Source organism: Anomaloglossus baeobatrachus, chromosome 9 (assembly GCF_048569485.1).
Source record: "Anomaloglossus baeobatrachus isolate aAnoBae1 chromosome 9, aAnoBae1.hap1, whole genome shotgun sequence".
Taxonomy (NCBI): Eukaryota; Metazoa; Chordata; class Amphibia; order Anura; family Aromobatidae; genus Anomaloglossus; species Anomaloglossus baeobatrachus.
In genome coordinates, this window is record NC_134361.1 from 28,921,798 (window position 1) to 28,947,196 (window position 25,399).

Sequence of the window (25,399 nt, forward strand, 5' to 3'; positions counted from 1 at the left end):
TCTCACCACCCTAGATATGTTCCACACCTATGCGCTGAGCAGGATACCTGACCCTAGGTATTACTAGTGCTGGGCCCTAAATAGGGAACGGGAGGATGAGCTCTTCGTCAACCCCACACTAGATACTATAGATGATACCAGGGGAACACACAGGGGAAAGTGCATGAACTACTTATCCACAGATGACACAGGTAGAAGTTCAGCAAAGTTTCAGCAATGATACAACATAGGAGTACAAGCCACCTGCTTGCAACCATGGCCTGAATGAACTAAAAATATCACCAGCACCAGTCCAGGGACGGAAGGGGTATTTACCCACCAAGAGAGTACTGATGATCAGCAGCTGGGTGGAAGGTGAGCTCCTGCTGGGTCCAAAAGGGGAAGAGATGAAAATACAGCAGGAAAGCTAGCTATACCAATAAATACTGACAGCAGGAACAATGGAAAGTCAGGGAGCATTCTGCACACACCTATGACACTCACACTGTAGAATGGGCAAACGCTGGTAAGTAGTCCTGAAACAACCCAACTTTTTGCAACCGTCAAGCTTACCGTGCCACTGTGTGCGTTTGCAAACACACGTTGTGCCATGCCTACAAGATTGCGCAATAGCTATGAAATGTGAATGGACTAAGAGGAAGAAATGTGTTAAAATAATAAAATAAGAATTACTCACCTATTCTGTCCTTGACCGCTCCAGTATGTCGGTCTGGAAGTTTACATTGGTCCTGTAATTACTGCAGCGTCTGCAGTGATGTTTGCATTGCATTGAGGCTGGTCATGTTGTCGTTTCTGTGAAAGACCGTATTTTCACTACAGGTCAAGTGGTGACAACAAAAGAATCAGCACGTCACAACGCCGACTAGGGACGGTTCGGAGTGAGCCAAAACACACAACAACAGGGGTTACACCACAACAAACACGGGATACACCGGGGACACTTTAACAATGGAGGGCCATAGGACTAGTGAGAGGGAAGATGGACACCTCCTCCACTTACCTGCCAATGTACCCTGAGCTCCTAACCAGTCCCTAAACAGGTTCCTCATCTGTCACCGAGCAGCAAACTGAAGCCCTGAAAAGACCCTACAATAGTCCCTGGCTAGGGAGTGGGCAGGTGAGGGATGCTAGTCCCGCCATATCACTAGAACAACACACCAGGAAAGGAAGACAGATAGGGGGGAACACAACAACAGACTGCTGCAGTCAGCACCACGACTGCAGCTACCATAGCTCCTTCCACCTCCAGGACCAGCTATGGTTGAGTAGAGCACAGCCACCTCTCCATTCCAAAAAGGCATTTCATAACTCCATTCTCTGGCTTATCGGGGGCCCAGCAATCAGACCACCAGGGATAACCCTATCTGATGGATCACCCCTTTAACATATTGCATGTCCAAAGCCTGATTTATATGGTCACAGATAAACTCATCAGAGTGTTTGAAACTTTGAAGAATTTGTGAAAAGGGAAAGTAAAGCAATTATGCAAAACTACAACTCCCAGCAGGGGCAAGCTATGCTGTCAGTTGTAGTTCTGCAACGACTTGATAGCAAAAGCTTGGAGACCACTGCACTGGAATAAAGGAGCACATGCTGCTGCCCATCTTCTATAAAACTATTAGAATACATGAATAATTACTTACTATGTTAGTTTTGTACCATTTTTGATTTATTGCAGTTCTCAATGTTGGCCAGCAGGTGTCAGTACAGGCAAATTCTGAGAAACCTGGGACTGCAGCGCAAGCGTCATATTGAATTTAATGGAGAAAACTGCAAGAGAATTGGTGATTTCATTTTCCACTGGAGACGTCTGTGACTTTATGTCATCCTTCGCTTCCTGCATCCCCGCGTGTCAGTGTTACTGGGGCTGTTTCTTTAGGGTGAATCCATAGGGGAAAAATTGAGTAAAAAACAATCAGCTGTGCATTTTGCACCTAATCAGTAGAGAAATCAGCACTGATTCCATGCGCAGATTTCCTGCAGATTTCTCCCTGTGATTTTCAAAGTGTGACGTTTGCAATGAAAATTTGAAGCATAAATTGACAAACCATGGACTTAGCACCGTCCCGTTGAAGCCTTTTTTTTACTTTTTTTTCCAATAACTTTTTTATCTCTCTGTCAACATAGCCGGCCATGTCTTTTGCAGAGCAAGCTGTGATTTCTATTGGTACCATAGGAATTTGGGGGGTCGTGAAGTGACCAAAAAACAGCAATTCTAACTTATTTTTAGAGATCTTCAACTTATAGGACTTTTTTTTTTTTTTTTTAACTTTTACATACAGTGGGGTAACAAGTTTCTAATCAGCCAACAATTGTGCAAGTTCTCCCACTTAAAAAGAGAGAGAAGCCTGTAATTGACATCATAGGTGACCACAACTATGAGAGACAAAATGAGAAAACAAATCCAGAAAATCACCGCGTCTGATTCGGCAAGATTTGTTTTGCAAATGATGGTGGAAAATAAGTGTTTAGTCACCTAAAAACATGCAAGATTCCTGGCTCTCACAGACCTGTAACTTCTTCTTTAAGAAACTCCTCTGTCCTCCACTCATTACCTGTAGTAATGGCATCTGTTTAAACTTATCAGTATAAAAGACACGTGTCCACAACCTCAAACAGTCACACTCCAAACTTCACTATGGTGAAGACCAAGGAGCTGTCAAAGGACACCAGAAACAAAATGGTAGCCCTGCACCAGGCTGGGAAGACTGAATCTGCAATAGGCAAGCAGCTTGGTGTGATGAAATCAACTGTGGGAGCAATAAAAAGAAAATGGAAAACATACAAAACTACTGATAATCCCCCTTGATCTGTGGCTCCATGCAAGATCTCACCCCGTGGGGTCAAAATGATCACAAGAGCAGTGAGCAAAAACCCCAGAACCTCACGGGGGACCTAGTGAATGACCTGCATATAGCTGTGACCACCGTAACAAAGACTACCATCAGTAACACACTACACCGCCAGGGACTCAGATTCTGCAGTGCCAGACATGTTCCCCTGCTGTCCGGGCCCATCTGAAGTTAGCTAAAGAGCATTTGGAATATCTAGAAGAGATTGGAAGAATGTCATATGGTCTGATGAAACCAAAGTAGAACTGTTTGGTAGAAACATAACTTGTCGTGTTTAGAGGAGAGAGGGGAGCCAGCACGATCTGAAAATGGCATGCATCATATAAAAAGTGCAAATTCACAGATTTATTCCAACTGTACTGTAATATAAATGAGATTTTTAGCAAATAATTGATCAATTCTTTGAGCCACCCCTGCCAACGTCACGGCAAATCTCAATAGGGGGGTCCTACTCTATATTCTGTATTTCATGTGCCATGCGGCCTCCTAGATAAAGTTAAAAGCAGAACCATAATGGAGCACACATACCTGTAACCTGTATATAGCCGCTTCTATGTTGCAAAAGAGGCAATTGTGGATAGAGACCAGCCCAGGTCCCAGCGTGTGGAGCAAGCTCTACACATACCAGGACTATATCAGAACTGACCCTCCCAGTGCCAGACAGCAACCATTGATAAAGGCGGACCAGATCCAAGAATGGTGCTTAATTAGCAATGCCTGTGGAAAGGGTGAGGCAACTGAATGTGTACAGCTACCAACAGGAAAAATCTCATTTTTTTTTTTTTTTTTATTATAGTACAGTTGGAATAAATCTGTGAATTTGCACTTTTTATATGATGCATGCCAATTTCAGATCGTGCTGGCTCCTTTTTCTCTGTTATGACTGTAGTTATGCTACAATTTCTGGTGACTGACCATCACCATACCATGCACGCCTGATTTTGGTTTGCTATGTATTCCTCCTGTTGGTAGCTGTTCAGATTCAGTTACCTCACCCTTTCCACAGGCAATGCTAATTAAGCACCATTCTTGGATCTGGTCCGCCTTTATCAATGGTTGCTGTCTGGCACTGGGAGGGTCAGTTCTGATATAGTCCTGGTATGTGTAGAGCTTGCTCCACATGCTGGGACCTGGGCTGGTCTCTATCCACAATTGCCTTTTTTGCAACATGGAAGCGGCTATATACAGGTTACAGGTATGTGTGCTCCATTATGGTTCTGCTTTTAACTTTATCTAGGAGGCCGCATGGCACATGAAATACAGAATATAGAGTAGGACCCCCCTATTGAGATTTGCCGTGACGTTGGCAGGGGTGGCTCAAAAAATTGATCAATTATTTGCTAAAAATCTCATTTTTTTTTTTATTATAGTACAGTTGGAATAAATCTGTGAATTTTCACTTTTTATATGATGCATGCCAATTTCAGATCGTGCTGGCTCCTTTTTTTCTGTGTTTAGAGGAGACAGAATGCTGAGTTGCATCCAAAGAACACCATACCTACTGTGAAGCATGGGGGTGGCAACATCATGCTTTGGAGCTGTTTCTCTGCAAAAGGGACCAGGACGACTGATCTGTGTACATGAAAAAATTAATGGGGCCATGTATCTTGAGATTTTGAGTGCAATCCTCCTTCCATCAGCAAGGGCATTGAAAATGAAACGTGGCTGGTTCTTTCAGCATGATAATGATCCCAAGCACACTGCGAGGGCAACGAAGGAGTGGCTTTGTAAGAAGCATATGAAGGTCTTGGAGTGGCCTAGCCAGTCTCCAGATCTCAACCCCATAGAAAACCTTTGTTGCCGAGCAACAGGCCCTAAACATCACTGCTCTAGAGAAGATCTGCATGGAGAAATGGTCCAACATACCACCAACAGTGTGTGCCAATCTTGTGAAGACTTACGGAAAATGTTTGACCTTTGTCGTTGCCAACAAAGGATATAGAACAAAATATTGAGATGATCTTTTGTTATTGACCAAATACTTATTTTCCACCATAATTTGCAAATAAAATCTTCCCAAATCAGACGCGGTGATTTTCTGGATTTGTTTGCTCATTTTGTCTCTCATAGTTGGGGTCACCTATGATGTCAATTCAGGCCGACCTCATCTTTATAAGGGAGAGAACGCGCACAATTGGTGGCTGACTAAATGCTTTTTTCCCCTCTGTAAGCGGTGTTACCAAATATGATTACTATTTTGTAGCTTTTATTTTCCAGAATAGTAAAAGCTGGGAGATCTGAACCTTGATGCTTTTCATCTCTTTTTACTATCCCCAAAAGGCTTCAGTCACATGTCTGTGAACAAGTGACATTTGGCACTACAGTGTTGAAAATGCGTTTGGTCATCCGTCGGCTGTGATTTTGGCACACGTATGTTCTTCATGAGCTATCTGTGATAGCACACGGAGAGTAGGAACATTTTACACACCTGTCCCAGATGCTGATGTCCCTGGTGCTGCTGCTTCTAGGTCCATGGTGCAGTGAAAATTCATGAGCATAATGAGCAGGCCCGGAAGCAAGTGACAGAAGCGCCCAAGACAGCAGCGCTGGAGACAGATAAGTATAGGAAAGCATTTTATTTAAAAAAACACAAGTTTTCTCCAGTGCGTGTCACACTGTTGTCACACAAATCACATCAGTGTGCAATCCATGTGACATCAGTGCTGCCGGAGAAAAAACGGACTTGTCTCCATGCGGAACACACGGACATGCAGTGCACCACACGAACACACGGTCCCTGACAAAACATGGATGTGTGCGCAGACCCATTGATTGTAATGGGTCTGCGTATGTCCGTGTCTCTGGTACTTATGAAAATGGACGTCATACATACCGGAATCATGGACATGTGAAGGAGGCCTAAGGGACTTAGACCTGCCGACAGTTATATAATACATGGAAAGACTTAGCACTGCAGTATATTGTAAATTTAATGATCACCAACATTCATTAGGCCTCCAGCTATCATAACTACACCTGCAGGCCATGATCAAATGGTGTACCATGGAGCAGGGAGCCGATGAATCCTTCCTCCACAGATCTATCTATGCAAAGACTAAAGATCCTGCCAGTTTCTTTGAGTCATGTGACAGAGTTGATTGTGTGTGTATATGTAGCAGAGCTGTGTGTGTATATATAGCAGAGCTGAGTGTGTGTGTGTGTGTGTCTGTGTGTGTATGTATATGTAGCAGAGCTGAGTGTGTGTATGTATGTAGCAGAGCTGTGTGTGTGTATGTGTGTATATATATAGCAGAGCTGTGTGTGTGTGTATATATAGCAGAGCTGAGTGTGTGTGTGTATGTATATAGCAGAGCTGAGTGTGTGTGTATATATAGCAGAGCTGATCGTGTGTGTGTGTGTGTGTGTGTGTATACAGCAGAGATGTGTGTGTGTGTATATATAGCAGAGCTGATCGTGCGTGTGTATATAGCAGAGGTGTGTGTCTATGTATATAGCAGAGATGTGTGTGTATATATAGCAGAGCTGAGTGTGGGTGTTTTGATGTAACAGAGCAGTGTGTTTTGATGTAGTAGAGCTGTGTGCGTTGATGTAGCAGAGCTGTGTGTATATGTGTGTGTGTACCCTCTGGGGGACATAATTCTGTGAGGTGGGGGTCCTCATACTGAATACGGAGCACTGTGGGAGCCATGTTGGGGTATCACATCGTGTACGAACACTGATTGCTTCCCTAAGAAAATATTTCTGCATGGATTCATACAAAGGACAGCGAAATTAGGGAAGTGGTAAAATGAAAAATAACAATGGCTGCAGCGTTTGTTTACCTCTTTCGTATCTTTTAGTTTGGAGGTATAGTAAAACCCCAGGGGAATTTTATCAAAACCAGAACAACTGAGCAGTTTCCATAGCGACCCATTAGACTCTCGTGTCTAAAGGGTGCTTTACACGCTGCGACATCGCTAGCGATTGCTAGCTATGTTGCGAGCGAAAACACCCGCCCCTGTTGTTGGTGCGATATGTGGTGATCGCTGCTGTAGGGCCGGGGCCACACGGGGCACTAGTGCGATGCTCGCATGACACTCGGCTCGTGCTGGCAGCACAGCAGGAGGCGAGTGTCATGCTAGTGTCCTTGCGTCTGAGGTCCGACTGTGCGAGCGGACCTCAGCTGCGGGGGGCGGGCTGGCACTAAGGAGGGGAGGGAGGGATTTCTATCGGTTATTGCGACTCTCGCTCTGCATGCATGGTACACCGGTGTACCATGAGTGCAGTGCGATTTTTCTCTCGCCCCATAGACTTAAATGGGTGCGAGAGAAAAGAGTCTCGCATTACAGTCGCAGCATGCTGCGATTGTTTTCTCGGTCCGATTAGGGCTGAGAAAATAATCGTTCATGTGCGCTGACACACAGGCTAAAATTGGTCTGAGAGGAATGCGATGTTTTATCGCCCTCCACTCGCACTGATTTTCTCGCCGTGTGGCTTAGGCCTAGCGAATATTATCGCTACGGCAGCGTCACACGCACATACTTGTTCAGCAATGTCGCTCTGGCCGGCAATCCACCTCCTTTCTAAGGGGGCGGTTCGTGCGGCGTCACAGCGACGTCACACGGCAGCCGTCCAATAGAAGCGGAGGGGCGGAGATGAGCGGGACGTAACACTCCGCCCACCTCCTTCCTTCCTCATTGCCGGTGGACGCAGGTAAGGAGATGTTCTTCGTTCCTGCGGTGTCACACATAGCAATGTGTGCTGCCGCAGGAACGACGAACAACATCGTACCTGCAGCAGCAACGATATTAAGGAAAGGAGCGACGTGTCAACGAGCAACGATTTTTCACATTTTTGTGCTCGTTGATCGTCGCTCCTTGGTGTCACACGCTGCGATGTCGGTAACGACGCCGGATGTGCGTCACTAACGACGTGACCCCGACGATATATCGTTACTGATATCGCAGCGTGTAAAGCACCCTTAAGAGCGTCTGTTACCATTGAGCGCCGGGATCTGATAGGTTGCTATGGTAACTGCTCCACTTTTCCTTTGTTTTGTTAAATTTCTTAATTTTTTTAATTGTGAAAATGTTGGAAATTGTGGAGATTTCTTTTAAAGATCGCCATGGAGTACACCAAAGATGCTTCATGAAGTTTTAATCTGAAGGTCCCACTTATAATACCGGTGTTTTCTTATGTGTCAATGGGGCCTTCGGGCCTCCTTAGCCTCTTTGTTATTCAGGTATAGTTGCCTATAATCCCATAAATTTGCCAGGACTTTTTCGGATACAATCATGGCATATTTGGGGTTCTCGTGAGCTGGGAAGGTTTATGGAGGATGGGCAGATCTACTCGTTTTGGGGACATTCCTGGGTAGAGTCAGGGACAATCCCGGATGGGACATAAACATCCCTCTTCTGCCAGCAGCCATAGTGGTATGTCCAAGTGTCACCCCCTACCTGGACCTCATTATAGGATCTCAGCCATGACCCGTCCTTCATCATTTTACCCTCAGCTTGACAAAATCAGGGTCACATGAGCCAAATATACAATTCCCTGGATATACGGTGGACCTCCTTGGTAGTGAACAACTGCCCAGTTTGCCCACCCTTAATCATCAGCTTCGAGCAAAGATCTATCTGGGCAATGTCCTCCGGTATTTGCTTTAGATAGGATCATGCCATACACTAATGTAACCGATCTCCTTCGCTATCATGAGAATAATGTAGGAAATGCTAGGTGATACTGTGGACGGTTTACCATGATGATAAGGTGTTATTGTGCCCAAACTTGTAAGAGTATCACTGCAAGAGAGACATTAATACCGGGTATTGTCTACAAGAATGTTGTGGTTGGTATGATCGTCTATGTGATATGATGTCCTCCCTACATGGACAGATATTGTCAGGATGCCAGGCACTGACGTTACTAGAGTCTAGAGCGCCAGGGAGAAGTGCCCCAGGTCCTTTGTCTGTTACCCTGAGTTTTATAAGGATGCACGTTAAATCAAGCAAGGAAATGCATGGATGTCGTGTACAAAAGCCACAAGTTATGTTACTTTTTACTGCCCTAGAAAAGATCCTGATAATAGTTCCTCAAAAATCCAGGAAGGAACGACGTTCCCCATTGTAGAAAGCTGCAAACACAACTCTCTGCCCTAGAAAACCTAGTAGCCAAAATTCATGCTTTCCTGGACCGTGAATGTCTCTCCAGCTCTTTCTGCCCTTCAGTAGACAAACAAACCACTCTTACTGAAGGACATTTCGGCTATGTGTATGTAAAGCGGGCTTTACACGCTACGATGTATCTAACGAGATGTCGGCGGGGTCCCGTCGTAACTTGTGACGCACATCCGGCCTCGTTAGTGATATCGTAGCGTGTGACAGCTATGAACGAGCAGAAATACTCACCTTCTCGTTCATCGTTGACACGTCGCTCATTTTCTAAAAATCGCACGTCCTGTTGTTCATCGTACCCGGGGCCACACACATCATTCCGTGTGACACCCCGGGAACGATGAACTGCAGCTTACCTGCGGCCGCCGGCAATGCTGAAGGAAGGAGGTGGGCGGGATGTTACGTCCGCTCATCTCCGCCCCTCCGCTTCTTTTGGCCGGCCGCTGTGTGACGTCGCTGTGATGCCAAACGTCCCACCCCCTTCAGGAAGTGGCTGTTCGACGCCCACTGCAAGGTCGTTTGGAAGGTAAGTACGTGTGACGGGGCGTTACAGCATTGTTCAACACGGGCAACAAATTGCCCGTGCCGCACAAACGATGGGGGCGGGTGCGATCGCAAATGCGATCGCACGAGAAATCGAAACGTGTAAAGCAGTCTTAAGGAGGTGGATTGTAGTCACATTCCTCCCTGGAGACACCAATTATTATGTTGTCATGTGAATTGTGTCCTGCGTCTTTGTAAAAAATGCTGTATGTGAATTGCGATGTAATGTAATGGGTGATAATGTTTTCATGAAAAATGTATAGCACTTTTATGTGTGGTTTGCAGGACTGTAGGGCAAGCAATAGCTAAGTGATGAGCCTAGCCCATAATGGGAGGAGTTAGCATCTAGGGAGAGTGATCAATTCCTGTGGTGCTTCAGATAGGAACCAGGGTATGACTAGGGACCACCTATAGCCTGAGAGGTCATCAAGGCCACATGCAGAGGGTGACATGTAGCAACAATAAGAGAGAGGAGACCAAATGAGATAGTGTGATCCTGAAGTGTTGACCGAGACACAGAAAGCAAGACAACCGGGAGGCTAGAGACCAACACTCTAACAAACAGGTAGAAGGGTCTGGAGGATGGGACTTTAGCCCAACCATAAAAACTAATGCTCAGGATGGACTGGTCCTTAAATAAAGTCGATCAGAGTCTCCCCAAGTGTTGCAAGCACAATGCTCTTTGCTGAGACTACTGACAAACCACCTTTTTGCCGCAAAAAACGCACAAAAACGCAGCGTCAAAAAAACGCAGTGTGTGAACTTACCCTAAGTCACCACAAACTGCGTGCTTTTCCTTCCCCAGCAAAGTCTATGAGATTTCAGATTTGCTGTGCGCACCTTGGTTTTTTTTGGGCTGCATTTTTGTGGTGACCATAAAGATGCCGCATGTCAATTCTGTTTTTCAACCATTGGTGATATAAGTGCATCAGAAATGCACTAAAAACGCATCAATAAAGCACCAAAATGCAAAAGGTTTTTTTATGCTTTTTTTGGCCACAAGATGCATTTTTTTGGCCACAGGGTGAATTTTTGTGGCTACCACAAAAATGCAGCGTGTGGACATAGCCTAATCTGGGCTGAGTTGTGCTGGGACTCGCAGGACCAGTAAGATCAGCAACAACCCAGAGGGAACTGGAACTGTGTCTGAGAATGCTCTGTGAAGTTGAAGCATGCTGGAAGTTACTGTATGTGCCCAGTATCTCTGTTAGAAAGTTGTTACTGAAGGACTATTAAACAGTCCTTCACTCAGTCCTTCAACAGTCCTAAACATCAGTTCAAATGAACCGGGGGTCTCCTAGTCAGTCTGAATCATCATCTGATCCTGGCCATGCGGCCTGCACAGGCGTTAAGCCCACACGACACACAAGTCCACACACCCAGCCATGACCAGGACTGTAGCGTATCGGGGCATCAAGAGTCAATCCCTCGCCCATGACTACTGCCCCGTACCATTCTAGATGTATGTAGGAGAGATGAGTAAATCTTTGGTAAATTCACGAAGTTCACAGATTTTGAATAAAATTGCGGAAAATCACAAGTAACTCTAAGCCCCCAATTGCCCTGATGAGATGTGTATACCACCATGAGGTCTGCCAGGCTGTATCCAACTCATTTCAAACTCTTATACATAAGAACAGCCTTAGCAATGCCCAGGTGACCACAGCATATTTGGCTATGGGTAAATAGATGGTAACCAATCTTCACTCCTGTCCTGTCACACAATATCTGTACTATCTCTCCCTATCTCTTTGGCTAAGCTGTGAGCTGTGACGTCTTCTCACTATCCAGACTCATTACAAAATGGCTCCTGCATTCCCTGCCTCAGCTTTTATACAGGCTATCAGAGTAACTCCTGGTTGGCTTTAGTATACCATGTGAAGCAGTATCTGCAAAGCATTATGGGTCATGTGGTCATGATGTGGACCTTCTCTGGTTTCTGCAATCTTCTGTAATGGGTAAAATGGTGGAAGACATTTTAGGCAATCTACAGAAATTGAATCGCAAATTGTTCTAATTCACTGGGTTCAGCAAATTCCTAAAAGTAGGCTATAAATTTGATCAATTACCCTATTTCTACTATGTAGGAGTAGAGGAGTAACTGTGCCACACAGCCTCTCCACCGACAGAAAGTATATTCCCATAGGGCTGAGTCTCACGAGACTTTGTCATGGACCCAGGACAGAAAGAATGTTTGGGCATACTTTTCTCCGGGAGGTTTTTGTTGTGTCCACCGTACTTGACATTTTTTCCCAGAGTACAAGAGGTCTCCTATTTTTCCAAATGTCCTTTGTTCATTTTAAGAGAGTTGGCAGATATGTTGTAGTTACTCCCGTATTACCTAATACCATCCTCTTTATTTAGTCTTGTATAGTCACACACAATAGATTAAATTGTATTTGCTGATCATGATCGTATGATCATCAGTGTGCAGGGGACTCATGTATCTACACAAGACTTGGTTCCACCTTCGAAAACAATTGTTCTGAAATCTTGACATCCATGAGAATTATTTGGGATCATAAAACCTTAGGTAAAGGTCACTATAGGCTCATACCTTACAAGGCAAGCTTCTATGTGACAAGGAACCTAACTGGTAAAATAAAGACCTTCATTCAGATACCTGCCAGAAATCCGTAAGAGTCAAAAGGCCATGATCATGATATGGAAGCTGGTTTTTCTGCAAGTTATTTTGGAGCCCATTTCCTTTTGTTAGGACTACAAAGACACGTTTGATACTGTAGGACGCAGAGGTCGGCTTTATAACATTCAATGGTAAAATAATAGGAGAACTGTGGTAGGCACCATTACATGACACCAAATCTGGAGGTGACTATTCAAGAGTGACAGGAAGTTTGTGTAGTGTACCTGTTCGAAAAAGGTGTCGAGAGCTACTCCCCATACTGTGTCCCCATACATTCCTTTTCACTCTTCATACTGTGTCTGCATACATTTCCCATTCACTCCCCAAACTGTGTCCGCATACATTCCCCCTCTCTCCTCATACTGTGTCCCTATACATTCCCCCTTTCTCCTCATACTGTGTCCCCATACATTCCCCCTCACTCCTCTTACTGTGTCTGCATACTTTGCCCCTCATTCCCCATACAGACACTCCTCATTCGTACTGTGTCCGCATACATTCCATCCTCACTCCCCATACAGTATGAGCTGTGAGGGGCAATGTATGTGGACACAGTATGGGGAGTGAGGGAGTTAATGTATGTGGATACAGTATGAGGGAATTTATGTGGACACAGTATGGGGAGTGAGGGGTGGTATGTGTCGGTTTACATACAGCTCCCTCACTCTCTGTACTGTGTTTGTATCCATTCTTCCCCTCCCCATACTGTGTTCACATACATTCCCCCTCACTCCTCATACTGTGTCCCCATACATTCCCCCTCACTCCTCATACTGTGTCCGCTTACAGTCCCTCCTCACTCCCCATACTGTGCTCACATACATTCCCTCTTCACTCCCCATACCATGTCCACATACATGATCCTCCTCACTCCCCATACTGTGTCTTTATACAATCCTTACTCACTCCACATACTGTGTCCACATACATCCCCCCTCACTCTCCATACTGTGTCCGCACCCATCCTGCCCATGCTGTGCCTGTATACATTCCCCCCGTCTCTCCCCTATGTGTTTCTCAAATGTATTACCTCCTTTCCCTAATTACAGTAAACCTTTGGTGTCTTCAGCTCCATTGGAGCACTTACCACCAACGATGTCTGCAGCCTCTGCGGTGCCGGTGAGTGACGTCAACAGCGTGATCAGCAAATCTGATCACGCTCCTGATGTTGCCCTTACCCGGACGTGTCAGTGGTCAGAGCTTCAATTCTGCTTGCTCTGAAAGACATGAGCACAATTAATTACTGGGACCCAACGGGCTGCACCTTCTCTGAGCCAGCTGTCAGCTTGATATCTGGCTTAGAGAGCAGCCAATTCCCACTATGGGACCATGGGATCAGCAAAATACATCTGCCAGGGAGACACCTCTGACCGCAGCATCAGATGACCTGATGGCGTCCCCCTGCTGGATCATATATCCCGCTCGCCCGCCTAAGGGACTACTGCACAATCCTACAATGGGAATTGCTCCATAATAGACTTTAACATACATTCGTATATATATATATATATATATACATACACAGTATATATATAAATTCTCCTTCAGAGTCCTACAGTATTAGTGTGATGCATCACTGTCCATTAAATACACTGTATTATATATATATATACAGTGCCTACAAGTAGTATTCAACCCCCTGCAGATTTAGCAGGTTTGATAAGATGCAAATAAGTTAGAGCCTGCAAACTTCAAACAAGAGCAGGATTTATTAACAGATGCATAAATCTTACAAACCAACAAGTTATGTTGCTCAGTTAAATTTTAATAAATTTTCAACATAAAAGTGTGGGTCAATTATTATTTAACCCCTAGGTTTAATATTTTGTGGAATAACCCTTGTTTGCAATTACAGCTAATAATCGTCTTTTATAAGACCTGATCAGGCCGGCACAGGTCTCTGGAGTTATCTTGGCCCACTCCTCCATGCAGATCTTCTCCAAGTTATCTAGGTTCTTTGGGTGTCTCATGTGGACTTTAATCTTGAGCTCCTTCCACAAGTTTTCAATTGGGTTAAGGTCAGGAGACTGACTAGGCCACTGCTACACCTTGATTTGTTCTCTCTTGAACCAGGCCTTGGTTTTCTTGGCTGTGTGCTTTGGGTCGTTGTCTTGTTGGAAGATGAAATGACGACCCATCTTAAGATCCTTGATGTAGGAGCGGAGGTTCTTGGCCAAAATCTCCAGGTAGGCCGTGCTATCCATCTTCCCATGGATGCGGACCAGATGGCCAGGCCCCTTGGCTGAGAAACAGCCCCACAGCATGATGCTGCCACCACCATGCTTGACTGTAGGGATGGTATTCTTGGGGTTGTATGCAGTGCCATCCAGTCTCCAAACGTCACGTGTGTGGTTGGCACCAAAGATCTCGATCTTGGTCTCATCAGACCAGAGAACCTTGAACCAGTCTGTCTCAGAGTCCTCCAAGTGATCAAGAGCAAACTGTAGACGAGCCTTGATATGACGCTTTGAAAGTAAAGGTACCTTACGGGCTCGTCTGGAACGGAGACCATTGCGGTGGAGTACATTACTTATGGTATTGACTGAAACCAATGTCCCCACTGCCATGAGATCTTACCGGAGCTCCTTCCTTGTTGTCCTTGGGTTAGCCTTGACTCTTCGGACAAGCCTGGCCTCGGCACGGGTGGAAACTTTCAAAGGCTGTCCAGGCCGTGGAAGGCTAACAGTAGTTCCATAAGCCTTCCACTTCCGGATGATGCTCCCAACAGTGGAGACAGGTAGGCCCAACTCCTTGGAAAGGGTTTTGTACCCCTTGCCAGCCTTGTGACCCTCCACGATCTTGTCTCTGATGGCCTTGGAATGCTCCTTTGTCTTTCCCATGTTGACCAAGTATGAGTGCTGTTCACAAGTTTGGGGAGGGTCTTAATTAGTCAGAAAAGGCTGGAAAAAGAGATAATTAATCCAAACATGTGAAGCTCATTGTTCTTTGTGCCTGAAATACTTCTTAATACTTTAGGGGAACCAAACAGAATTCTGGTGGTTTGAGGGGTTGAATAATAAATGACCCTCTGAATAAACTTTTCACAATTTAAAAAAAAAAAAAAAAAAAAAGAAATAACATTCTTTTTTGCTGCAGTGCATTTCACACTTCCAGGCTAATCTACAGTCCAAATGTCACAATGCCAAGTTAACTCCGAATGTGTAAACCTGCTAAATCTGCAGGGGGTTGAATACTACTTGTAGGCACTGTATATTATTTGCATATTTATATTGTATGAGAGTATATTTATTATGTTACCCATAAAACTTTTAGGATAAAATACAGATAAGTGGCTTTTTGTCCTTTTATTAATTACATCCAGTCTCTGGCTGGACTCTCTGGAGTGATGTAGCTTGTTCATCACTTGGCAGCAATCCTAGATGTTACTTACCTGTCCCGGCTCGGGGCCTTGATTCCTTCTTTTATAGTTGGCGCCCGCCATACTAGTTGACGCCGAGTTACTATGGTAACACAGCAAACAGCTCTGACAATACCACCCAAGGTCTTTTAAGGTCGGCTCATGAGCTGAGTGTTTAACAAGCGTAGCTTTCAGCTACCACGTCATTCACATGAGTTTATCCACTTCACTCGGCTTCAGCCAGGTGTGTATCATGAGCTTAGCAAACTCCCACAACTACCTCTCAGATCAATCTTTGAATCCTAGTGTTACTGGACTCTCAATTCTGCTACAGGTACCTGATATCAAATGCTTCTCTACTAATATTGATGCTTCTCACACTATTGTCTCTGTAAGCAAGTTACTAGTTTACTAATACCTCATTGCTATCCTGCAATTAAGGGAATATCTTTGCTATAAATTTTTGACTGCATTCATTTCTGCTATTAACCACTTGCCTGCTGCAAGTTCCAGATTGTCTACAGATCTACTGTTCCTGTGTGTAACCGCATCTTAGTAGCTATATATCAAATAGCCTATACATTTATTGTTCATTGTATAATCACACTTCTGCAAGCAAGTTACCAAATTCCCTATATATATATATATATATATATATATATATATATATCTACTGTTCCTGTTCGTATCCATACCCCTGGCTCTGCTTTTTCAGCACTCCCTGCTCAGCTTGTCTGGTTGACATCCTACAAAGTCTACTGTCCTGATCCTCACTGACCCATGTGCTATCTGGAGCCCGCTCCACATCACCACTGCTTCTAGTATCTGCTACTCACCCTGACCTATGCCTTCAGAATCCACCTCACTAGGCAAGTCCTTAACACTAGAGGTCACCTCAGTGACAATTACTCACCGACACCTATCCTAAAATAGACTAACATTCCAAACTTGGAGGGGACCATTACCCAATTGCAGCTATATTGGTTGTTGACTTTATTTTAAGGAAAGCTCTTGACACATGTTTCCCTCCCCAAAGTATCTCCTTTCTGAGTAATTGGTCTCAATCGTCAGAGACACCAACATAGACATCAGGAAGTGGGGTGGCCCTTTATCGCTCCACCGTTAGTGAAGGGCGATTCTTGGTTGCTCTACAGGAAGCAAGGGTGGGTCTTAATCTCTCTACAGGAAGTGGAGGGTGGGTCTCTATTTCTCTACAGGAAGCAAGGGTGGGTCTTAATCTCTCTACAGGAAGTGGAGGGTGGGTCTCTATCTCTCTACAGGAAGCAAGGGTGGGTCTTAATCTCTCTACAGGAAGTGGAAGGTGGGTATTTGTAGTTTTGCATTAAGTAGAGGGGGGGGGGAATCGTTGCTTTTTGGCTGCCGTTTCCTTATCGGTCAAAATGCATACAGGAGTACCAGAACAGTGGGATTTCAGATCAAAGCTGGCAAGCCATTGGATAATGGGCGGAACAATGCATGCTGGAAAGTGAGGGAAGAGGAAATTCCAGATCCTATGGTGCTGGTACAATCCTGATGAAGAGTAACCAACCACTCAAAAAAAATGAATGGCAAGTTACATAGCATAAGAATTGGATAATTTTTGGACATATTAGACTGATATGTGCATTGGGGACATATAGTCATGAACAAACACCAATAAGACAAATTTATCACAAATAAGATTTAATATTTTATATTTAGTTACCTATACAATACATTTTAGTACTGAGTCTACAAATCAAAAATACATCTCATTAAGTAGGGAAACCTGATTAAAGGAAGACCAGCAGAAGCCCAATGACGTGAATCCGTCCAACCGGAAGACTTCATATTCACAGGTGGGGAATTGCTCTAGAGTATGATCCATAAATGGTGAAGAATAGGGGGAAGAAAGAAGGAAAGCCATAAACGGCAGGTTAATCTTGTAGGGCTAAGTCATAGGTTGCCTGACTGTGTGACTCATATACCAAGTAACAGAACCCACTGGTCCAGCTTTGTTGTCACATATGGCATCTGCATATGCTCATTCAGCCTTGCTTAGAGGCAGTCCTGTAGTGTTATGTCTGCAGTGCCCGTGGTTGTAAAGGCTCATACGACATTCAGAAGCCAAAGAAGCCCCATGCCCAGCCCAACGAAGACGGACATCTTTGCAGAGGTTCCACTGTTACACAGGTTTGTGTTACAACATGTCGTGTCATACTGAAAACCAAAGGTACTGTCGGTCTTGTTTTTTCCTTCTACGCAAGGATTATCACAACTCTGTTTGTCGAACAAGTTGAAGGATCCTAGAAAAAAAAAAAAGAAAATGTAAAAACTTTTAGTAGTTGATAGAAATGTTAATGTTGACCTACGCACCAAGGACTAAGGGGTACTTTGCACACTACGATATCGCAGGTGCGATGTCGGTGGGGTCAAATCGAAAGTGACACACATCCGGCGTTGCTGTCGATATCGTAGTGTGCAAATCCTTTTACATACGATAACGAGCGCAAAAGCGTCGTTATTGTATGATCGGTGTAGGGTCCGACATTTCCATAATTTCGCAGCAACGACGGTACGATGTTCTTCCTCGTTCCTGCGGCAGCACACATCGCTGTGTGTGAAGCCGTAGGAGCGAGGAACATCTCCTTACCTGCGTTCCGGCTGCAATGTGGAAGGAAGAAGGTGGGCAGGATATTTACTTCCCGCTCATCTCCGCCCCTCCGCTCCTATTGGCAAACTGCCGTGTGACGTCGCTGTGACGCCGCACGGCCCGCCCCCCTTAGGAAGGAGGCGGGTCGCCGGCCAGAACGACGTCGCAGGGCAGGTGAGTGCATGTGAAGCTGCTGTAGCAATAATATTCGCTACGACAGCAATCACAAGATATCGCAGCTGCAACGGGGGTGGGCACTATCGCACTCGGCATCACAAGCATCGGCTTGCGATGTCGTAGTGTGCAAAGTACCCCTAAAGGCCGCTTTACACGCTGCGATATCGGTACCAATATCGCTAGCGTGCGTTACCGCCCCCCATCGGTTGTGCAACACGGGCAAATCGCTGCCCGTGCCGCACAACATCGCCCAGACCCGTCACACTACTTACCTGCCTAGCGACATCGCTGTGACTGGCGAACCGCCTCCTTTCTAAGGGGGCGGTCCGTGCGGCGTCACAGCAACGTCACTGAGCGGCCACCCAATAGAAGTGAAGGGGCGGAGATAAGCGGGACGTAACATCCCGCCCACCTCCTTCCTTCCGCTTTGCGGCAGGTAGGGAGAGGTTCCTTGTTCCTGCGGCGTCACACATAGCAATGTGTGCTGCCGCAGCAACGAGGAGCTACATCGCTAGCTGCAGCAGCGATTTTCGAGAATAGGGGGGCATGTCACCGATGAGCGATTTTGAACGTTTTTGCAACGATTCAAAATCGCTCATAAGTGTCACACGCTGCGATAACGTTAATGCCGCCGGATGTGCGTCACTAACGACGTGACTCCGAGGATAAAACATTAACGATATCGTAGCGTGTAAAGCCCCCTTTAGTGTCCCTACAACATGTATTGCGATCTAGAACCCCTCACCATCTCAACCTAGATTCTGTGCCACAACGTCACATTGTCAAACTGTACTTTCATTCAGAACCCAATATGCAGTGTCCCTACAACTTATCCTTTTTTTTACTTTTGATGCCAGAGACAGGACCCACCCAAGATACGGTTCCAGATACAGCGTCCCAACAGCTATAATGTCAATATATCTTAAAGCTATGAACAAAAAACAAGCTAACAAACAAGAAAAAAAATCAACTAACACAAACTTTGCTTTTTCTGATACTTACCCAAGTACACTTTAGTAGAGGAGCAGTTTCCACCAGAGGGGCAGTCGACTTCTGAAGATGAAGATTTGAGGATGCAGAAGGATAGTGCTCGGAATCTGCAGCTCTTACACGTTAGGGCAGAGGCTGTAGGTAGAGAACAGGTAAACAGAATAGTTACGCAGTCTAGAATACATAATAAAACATTTACATTGGACCTTAAACAAACAAGATGGATTTCCTTGTCATAAATAGGCAGAGGATTGAGTTACTCTTTATTTTTCCCCTTCTGGAGGCTCATACGGAAACAGACAGTATCTCGGGCGTCAATTACGTCTTCTACACCCCATGTCTTGGTAGTTCACTTGAAGCCCCATGGCCTCATTACAAAGTCTATTATAGGGCCCCAATCCACATTTATAATAATGGCTTCTTGTATGGCAAGACTCTTCAGGGCTTAACTGACTATCTCTACTCGGATGTTAGAAGACACAGTCAATAAAGATTGCTTATAACAACAAATTTGTACCGCCCCGCGCTCGGCTGCAAATGAGCCATTCGGATCCGGGCTCGTCGGTGGGTGGCTCGAGCGCCTCCGGACCCGGGGTCACTTCGCTCTGAAAGGGGCTGGCGCTTTGAAGGGGTTAGGTTTACAGCCGGAGCCGTCGTTTTAGTTAAGTTCGTGACGCCACCCATGGGTTCTGGTGAATGTGGGCACCGTCGCTGCTGTTTACTAGGCACCCGGGGAAGATGTTGCACAGCAAAGGTGTTAGCCCCTCCGTGGGTAGGGGGAATGGCCCCGGGACCCGATTAGGATGATATGTCGGTGCTTGGCGATGTAGGGCGGTGCGCGGCCCGAGGGCACAGTTGTACTCACTATGATTGATGCGCAAGAGTCTCTGGTAAACCAAGATGATGGTGGTTGGTGCCCGCAGCCGGCTGCGTCTGGTCCCCCACTCGGGTTGGTGGTCTCCGCCTTTCTCCTGCACCTTGTATTGTAGCTCTGGACTGCCTGTGCTTCAGCAATGGGAGCCCGCTCCCCGGCGTTGTGTATGTCGGGAGAGCCCGTTTGCCCGCAGACGCAGGCCCATGGGATCTCTCTGCCTATGCGGTGGCTTTCTATCCCTCTCGGTGGGCTGTTTTCTTCAGTCGGGACTTGGGTGGGAAAGGACCTAAAGTCCAGACCTCAAGCAATTAATTAACTTGGTCCACTGGTTTCTGGACCTCGTTTCAGGGTCTGAGTACCCCCCCTTTGTGCTCCGGTTTCCAGTCGGTTCCCCGGTTCGGTACCGGCGGCGGCCACTACCCTGTCCCGGTCCCTTACGGTTCCACCGAGCCATCTTCCCGGCTCCTGCAGGCTGACGCCACCGTCTGCCTCCTAGCCAAAGGTACCAGGGCTCCTACCCTGGCACCTGTCAGTGAGTTGCAGACCTGACACACAGGCCTGCCTCTAGACTTCAACCTCCAAACTCGACCACTCAACTAGACTCTCAGTGTTTTTCCTGCCTCAGAACCTGTGTACTCCTCGGTTGGCGTGGCCAACTGCCTGGCTCCGCCCCCTGGTGTCAACATCAAACCCTGAGGGAGGTGACTAGGGTTTTAAGGTTGGCTGGTGACACCTTTTTAGGGGACGGGTGTTGTGCAAGGGCCTACCTGTGACTACCTGCCTAGTCCAGGGTGTCACAAATTCATCAGACTGCTGGTGTGGTTCATATATATCTCTTATGCAGTCAAAAGAATAATGTCTACAAGATGTGCCAGCTCAAAAGTAGGTCAAGGCCAGGGTGAAAAACCATTAATATAGCCTCAAGATCTGCATCTTGCATGGTTCTACTGAACCTAGCTTAGATGATCACCATGATTATCCAAGTTTGGTCCATTATAGAAAATCGTGTATGGCCTCATTAATGAAACACACAGCACAATGGGTGAAGTATATTGTCCTGGGGATACATTTTTTTTAATGTGCAGCACTATTTAAGTCAGAATAAGTTTTTTCTTTTCGGGGTGGGGTTGGAGAATCATTCCATTTCAGATATGATGGTTGCCCAAGTATTAGGACATCAATAGGAAGTGGAAAGTTGAAGGATCAACTTTTATGTGGGCGAAACCAACTATCTTCTTGTAGTTTTTTTACAACCACAACATATGGAAACTGCTACATCAACTTCTATAAAGCTTTGATGAATCACCTCTTACAGTATACATTGGAATAATAACTTCTAAGTAAACCTTAAAAGTTGGAAACCTCAGAGATGAAATCTAAAAGAATGGAACTTGAGTCCAAACACAAGTGTTTGCGCTCATTTTAAGGTCATGGTTGACTTTCATGAGAATCACTCATCTGTAGGCTCTCCGTTGTATAATGTAAGGGTGTAACCTTGCGTTGTATGTATTCTGGTATTAACATTGGCTATTGCCATCTATAGGGAAGAGTGGATGAAATTAAGGTAACCATCGAGAGAGTGTTAATTCCCAGGTTTCACTACGCAGCACTCTTATCGTTAACAATGTGTAATTGTTCCCCTTTCTCAGCGCAGTGCCCCACCTGTTTGGCATCCTGTGGACTCTTTAGTACGAGACCTCTCACATCCCAATTCCTTTGTTCCTTTTTAATCCCTCCCTTTTGACATTTCGTTGGCGCAACTGCTAATATTGTCTTAAAGAGAGAATTTCCAATGTTGACATATCAAATATTTATCTAATGAGGTCAAGGAAGAAGTAGACGCTAAAAAAATGTCCCTTTTTTGACAAGGTGAAAGGGATGAAACAAGAAGACCACCCCTAACATCTTAAAACTCTTTGGTATAAGAAGTCATATGAATACCTTCTGGAATGACACTTTACAAACATCATACTAATACAATACCCAAAACTGAGACCAACCTACACATAAAAAAATTTACGAAGACTTATTCTTTCCATCCTATAGCTTGGCTTTTTCACGTTCTTCTCCTCAAACCCTCCAACCTTAAAAGAAGACCATCATAGGAATATCTATCTCTAGTGGATCAACTTCAACACCCCTAGTTCCTAACTAGTCAAACAACTATATCACATTATGATTACCACCAGAAGACCCGAAAATGTCTGGATTTTGACCTTTTTGGCCAACTAAAAGGTGACATTTTCATGAGCATTACTATGTCAGACAAATTTGTTATTCTGTTGCTTTTTCATGGTGTACAACTAGCCACGAAAACAGGCAATGTTGGCCAAAATGTCTTAAGAGTCAACTATGAACTTTAAAGGGCTGATATCTTGTTTTGGCTGTAGGCTCAACCATCCGTCACCGTAACGGGCTGTCATGCAGGAAGTTGCTGTTAATATTTAAGGCTGGATCTCTAAAACTACGCTCATCGACCTCACCCCACCCTGAAGCATTGAGTAATGCTGATCTTAAAATATGTTCTCCACATTGCATAGGATTCTCCTCACTCCATATGTTAGAATATTAATTGTATCCTCAACATATGGAAAGAAGGGATCATTGAAAGAAAAACTTCAGCAAAATTTTCTACAATGTAATTGTTCAAAAAGTTTCTTTAAATCATTATTTTGGGCTAAGAAAAAATTCTTCATATTATCCATTTGTGGCTAACGGAACCCATGATGTGTTTCCAAGTGGATGTACACAACCAAGTTATATGTAAAATTCCAACTCCAATGTTTTATCTATTACCCAAAAATAGTACAAATTAACCAAAAATTACATAATACTTTCTTGTTTTTTTACACTGACAGCCCTGTGCTGTCTTGTCACACTTTCTCCGTTACAATAACTACAGCCCTGTATGACATTCCAATCATGTACAGACATTTCCACTCATGGAAAAAATTGCTTCACGGATCTAGCACTGAGTCTGTGGTGTCATCTAAAAAAAATAAAAAATAAAAGAATCTGGACAGACTCAATGTTCAGAAACCAGTCGAAATGTATTGGTCTACGCCCTGTTTCATGTACTTTTAGTTCTCATCTATGAGTGGCCTGAGGACAAGGTGGGGAACTAGAACATCAAATACTTCAATGCCCGCGAGAAATATCCAAATATCAGCAAAAAATGAAGTCAGAGATACCTGGACTTGGAATCTTCAAGATCTCAAAGATATCAAGTAAACCAAGAATAGGCAACAAAATTGGGTTTACCTAAAAGCCTTTTCTATGTATTGTGTTGGCACACCCTTCTTCAGGTTTTTATCTAGACATTTCATGCCTGAGGTATAGATGGTGCTACATAATAACCAAGAATGTTAATTATTTGCTCCTACGAGTTGAAATTTTTCTAAACTAACATACTTTCTGACAGATGTCGTCACTGTTGGGGCCAGAAGGCATGAAAAAGGACATGTGTTAGGTAGGACACAAAAATCCGAGTAGAACTTTCTAACAGATGTCCTCTCTGTTGGGGCCAGAAGACTAGAAATAGAGCATGTGTTAGGTAGGACACAAAAATCCAAATAGAACTTTCTGACAGATATCCTCTCTGTTGGAGCCAGAAGAACATGTGTTAGGTAGGACACAAAAATCCAAGTAGAACTTTCTGACAGATGTCCTCTCTGTTGGGGCCAGAAGACATTAAAAAGGGCATGTGCTAGGTAGGACACAAAAATCCGTATAGACCTTTCTGACAGATGTCCTCTCTGTTGGGGCCAGAAGACATGAAAAAAGACGTGTGTTAGGTAGGACACAAAAATTTGTGTAGAACGTTATGACAGATGTCCTCTATCTTGGGGCCAGAAGAACATGTGTTAGGTAGGACACAAAAATCAGAGTAGAACTTTATAACAGATGTCTTCTGTATTGGGGCCAGAAGACATGAAAAAGGACATGTGTTAGGTAGGATACAAAAATCTGAGAGCTTTCTGACAGATGTCCTCTCTGTTGTGACTAGAAGACATGAAAAAGGATGTGTTAGGTAGGACACAAAAATCTGAGTAGAACTTTCTGACAGATGTCCTCTGTTGGGGCCAGAAGAACATGTGTTAGGTAGGACACAAATATCAGAGAAGGATTTTCTGACAGCTGTCCTCTCTGTTGGGACCAGAAGACATGAAAAAAGACATGTTAGGTAGGACACAAAAATCAGAGTAGAACTTTCTGACAGATGTCCTTTGTGTTGGGGCCAGAAGACATTAAAAAAGGACATGTGCTAGTGTAGCGACCACCAGGGAACAAAAAAAGGTTATGGAGCTACAGTATTACATCCCCTAAGCTCGTTTGACTCTAGACAATCTTTTTGGATTTTTTTGTCCAATTTTTTGATAACAAAACAATCCTATTAATAGAAACCATGACACTTACCGATAGCAATCAGCCCAAGAGCCAAACTCATAAAAAGAAGAGACTTCATGGTCCTCACTTCCAAAAAAATAGCTCTGAGAGGAGAAGAAAAACAGACTTCAGATTACCTACAGATCCTGGAGGCATGGGAAAACTTTCAGCAGCTCCAAGAGTTTATAGAGCAGGGGAGGAAAATGAGAAGAAATAGTGAGAGAGGCAGAGCTGGGAAAACTGATGATTACAAGGTAGAGGTTCCAAGCCAAACAGCTTTAGTTCCGAAAGTTTAGGACATTTTTGCGATTGAGCGGAGAAGAATTTTTTTTTTTTAGAGAAGTTTAGAAATAAATATATCCAAAAAGAATGAAGCTCGGTGGCATTACCAGCTGGTCTGTGTGACTTTCTTCTCGTGTTGTCCTTTTCTCTGTGAAGAGCTTTAGGATACATAAAACCCCTTTATACCTCGTCCTGTTAGAAGGAGGAGTTGGATCATGTTACTGGATAACTCGAGCGGCCACACCTGTTTAGCTGTGTTTGGTGCAAGTGATGTGATCACAGATAACGACATAAAATCTGGGGTTTTCAGCTGCTTTGAAGCTCCACAATCCCCAAATCACCTCTACAAATAGCTGAGTAGATTCCGAGACGAGAGGTCCACATGCCAGGAATTGCATTTTAGCATATGGTCTTTTTTTTTGGAATTTTTTTTAACTTTACATCAGTTTTTTAACCAGTCTGGTTTGGCTTTCAGGACCTTAAAATAAAAATACACAGCCTAAATTGGCATAACATGCCTGGCACCGATCTGCATGATGACTGCA

The 25,399-nt window shown here is 44.6% G+C and overlaps 1 protein-coding gene across 1 annotated transcript; it reads right to left on the reverse strand.

Moving 5' to 3' along the window:
* Positions 1-17,179: 17,179 nt before the first annotated feature.
* Positions 17,180-25,067, reverse strand: LY6G6C (lymphocyte antigen 6 family member G6C). The gene is made up of 4 exons (XM_075323463.1): positions 24,962-25,067; positions 24,603-24,676; positions 19,325-19,447; positions 17,180-17,798 (listed from the first exon to the last, which is right to left on the reverse strand). Exons 2-4 carry the CDS (start codon positions 24,649-24,651, stop codon positions 17,602-17,604), a joined length of 369 nt encoding a protein of 122 aa, XP_075179578.1. The 5' UTR covers positions 24,652-24,676; positions 24,962-25,067; the 3' UTR covers positions 17,180-17,601.
* Between the last annotated feature and the right edge of the window lie 332 nt (positions 25,068-25,399).

Excerpts from the sequence above, each read along its gene's own strand:
- LY6G6C (XM_075323463.1), bottom strand. The coding sequence starts at position 24,651 with ATGAAGTCTCTTCTTTTTATGAGTTTGGCTCTTGGGCTGATTGCTATC. Across the intron at positions 19,448-24,602 it reads TCTTGGGCTGATTGCTATCG|CCTCTGCCCTAACGTGTAAG; the intron begins GTAAGTGTCATG and ends CTCTACCTACAG. Across the intron at positions 17,799-19,324 it reads CTCTACTAAAGTGTACTTGG|GATCCTTCAACTTGTTCGAC; the intron begins GTAAGTATCAGA and ends TTTTTTTTCTAG.